Genomic DNA, 1,223 nt, shown 5'->3' with positions numbered 1-1,223 from the left:
TCCGTGCCCCGTGGTAGGGGTATAGCTCAACAAAATAAATCTATTTTGTGTAGGTATCAATTTTTAAATTTAAAGGAGTATTTATTTTTCGTAATTTGTTGTATTAAGTATATTTAGGTACATACACTTAATATTTTTAGCATAACCCCTAAACATAACGTGGGTGGCTTTGACCTTTTTATTTAAATAATACATTTCACAATTAGGTAATATTGTAATTTGCTATTAATTAAAATAACATGAATATTATATTATAATAATATTATAGTGTCCCAAAATCAGGGCTTGAAACCGAAAACATTTATTTGCGATTTCGATTTTAGTTTCAGATATCGGTAGGTATTATTTATTTTTTCCAATTCGGTTTCTGGTTTTGAATATTGATAAATATTTTTTCGATTTCAATTTCCGTTTGATTTTTTTAAACAATATTTAGTTTTCTGTATTCTCTTTGCCTTATTTTCATTAGGATCTAGGACAATATTGGTCCCCGTGAAAAATGCAGATAGTTGACCCCCGTCATAATTTTATACACGGACAATAATTATTGAACTCCGGCTTAAAAATTAAATACAAAATAATTTTTTTAAACATAAAATGTTCCTACATTTAATATAGTCATGGGCGTAGTTTGGCATAATTATATGTGGGGGCTATATAGGACTAGAAAAATATACCATTCAAAAAACTCCTTTCGTTTAACTGGAATTAAAAAGAAAAAGAACATTTTCTAAAAAAAAAAAAAACAATTTATATTTTCCTTCTTCTTAACCTGGCATTTTATTTTGCAATATAAAAAAAAAGATAAAACAATTAAAATTTAATTATTAATCAAACATAAGCTAGGCGTCTGTGTTTTTCTGAAAATATGTTAAGTACATTTTCTGATTCTATTGCATGTGATAAATCTCTTTCGATATGAAGTATTGACAAGTTTGTAAATCTATCATTTGTCATGGTATTTCTAGTCCAATTCTTTATTCGCCTCATAACAGAAAATGAACGTTCACATGAGGCAGATGATATAGGTATAGTAAGTACAGTTTGCAAAAGTTTACAAAAATTTGGAAAAATATTGTTGTCTACAACAGGTATGATGTCATCTATTTCATAATTTTCTTTATTGATCATATTTTTTAGGACTATCATTTCAGCCTTCAATCTTTCTGGACTTATGTTTAATATTTTCTAGAAAAAAAATTTAAAAAATAAAAAAATAAATC

The 1,223-nt window shown here is 26.4% G+C and overlaps 1 protein-coding gene across 1 annotated transcript in view; it reads right to left on the bottom strand.

Moving 5' to 3' along the window:
• Positions 1–831: 831 nt before the first annotated feature.
• Positions 832–1,223, bottom strand: part of LOC103311102 (tigger transposable element-derived protein 6-like) — an 8,604-nt gene continuing 8,212 nt past the window's right edge. The window contains exon 2 of the mRNA XM_029485380.1: positions 832–1,188. Within this exon, the coding sequence (XP_029341240.1) occupies positions 832–1,188 (357 nt within the window). The remainder of the gene's footprint in view (positions 1,189–1,223) is intronic.

This window comes from Acyrthosiphon pisum, chromosome X (assembly GCF_005508785.2).
Source record: "Acyrthosiphon pisum isolate AL4f chromosome X, pea_aphid_22Mar2018_4r6ur, whole genome shotgun sequence".
In the NCBI taxonomy this organism is placed as follows: Eukaryota; Metazoa; Arthropoda; class Insecta; order Hemiptera; family Aphididae; genus Acyrthosiphon; species Acyrthosiphon pisum.
The sequence above is the reverse complement of the archived record's forward strand: the minus strand, read 5'-3'. Positions and strand labels throughout refer to the sequence as shown.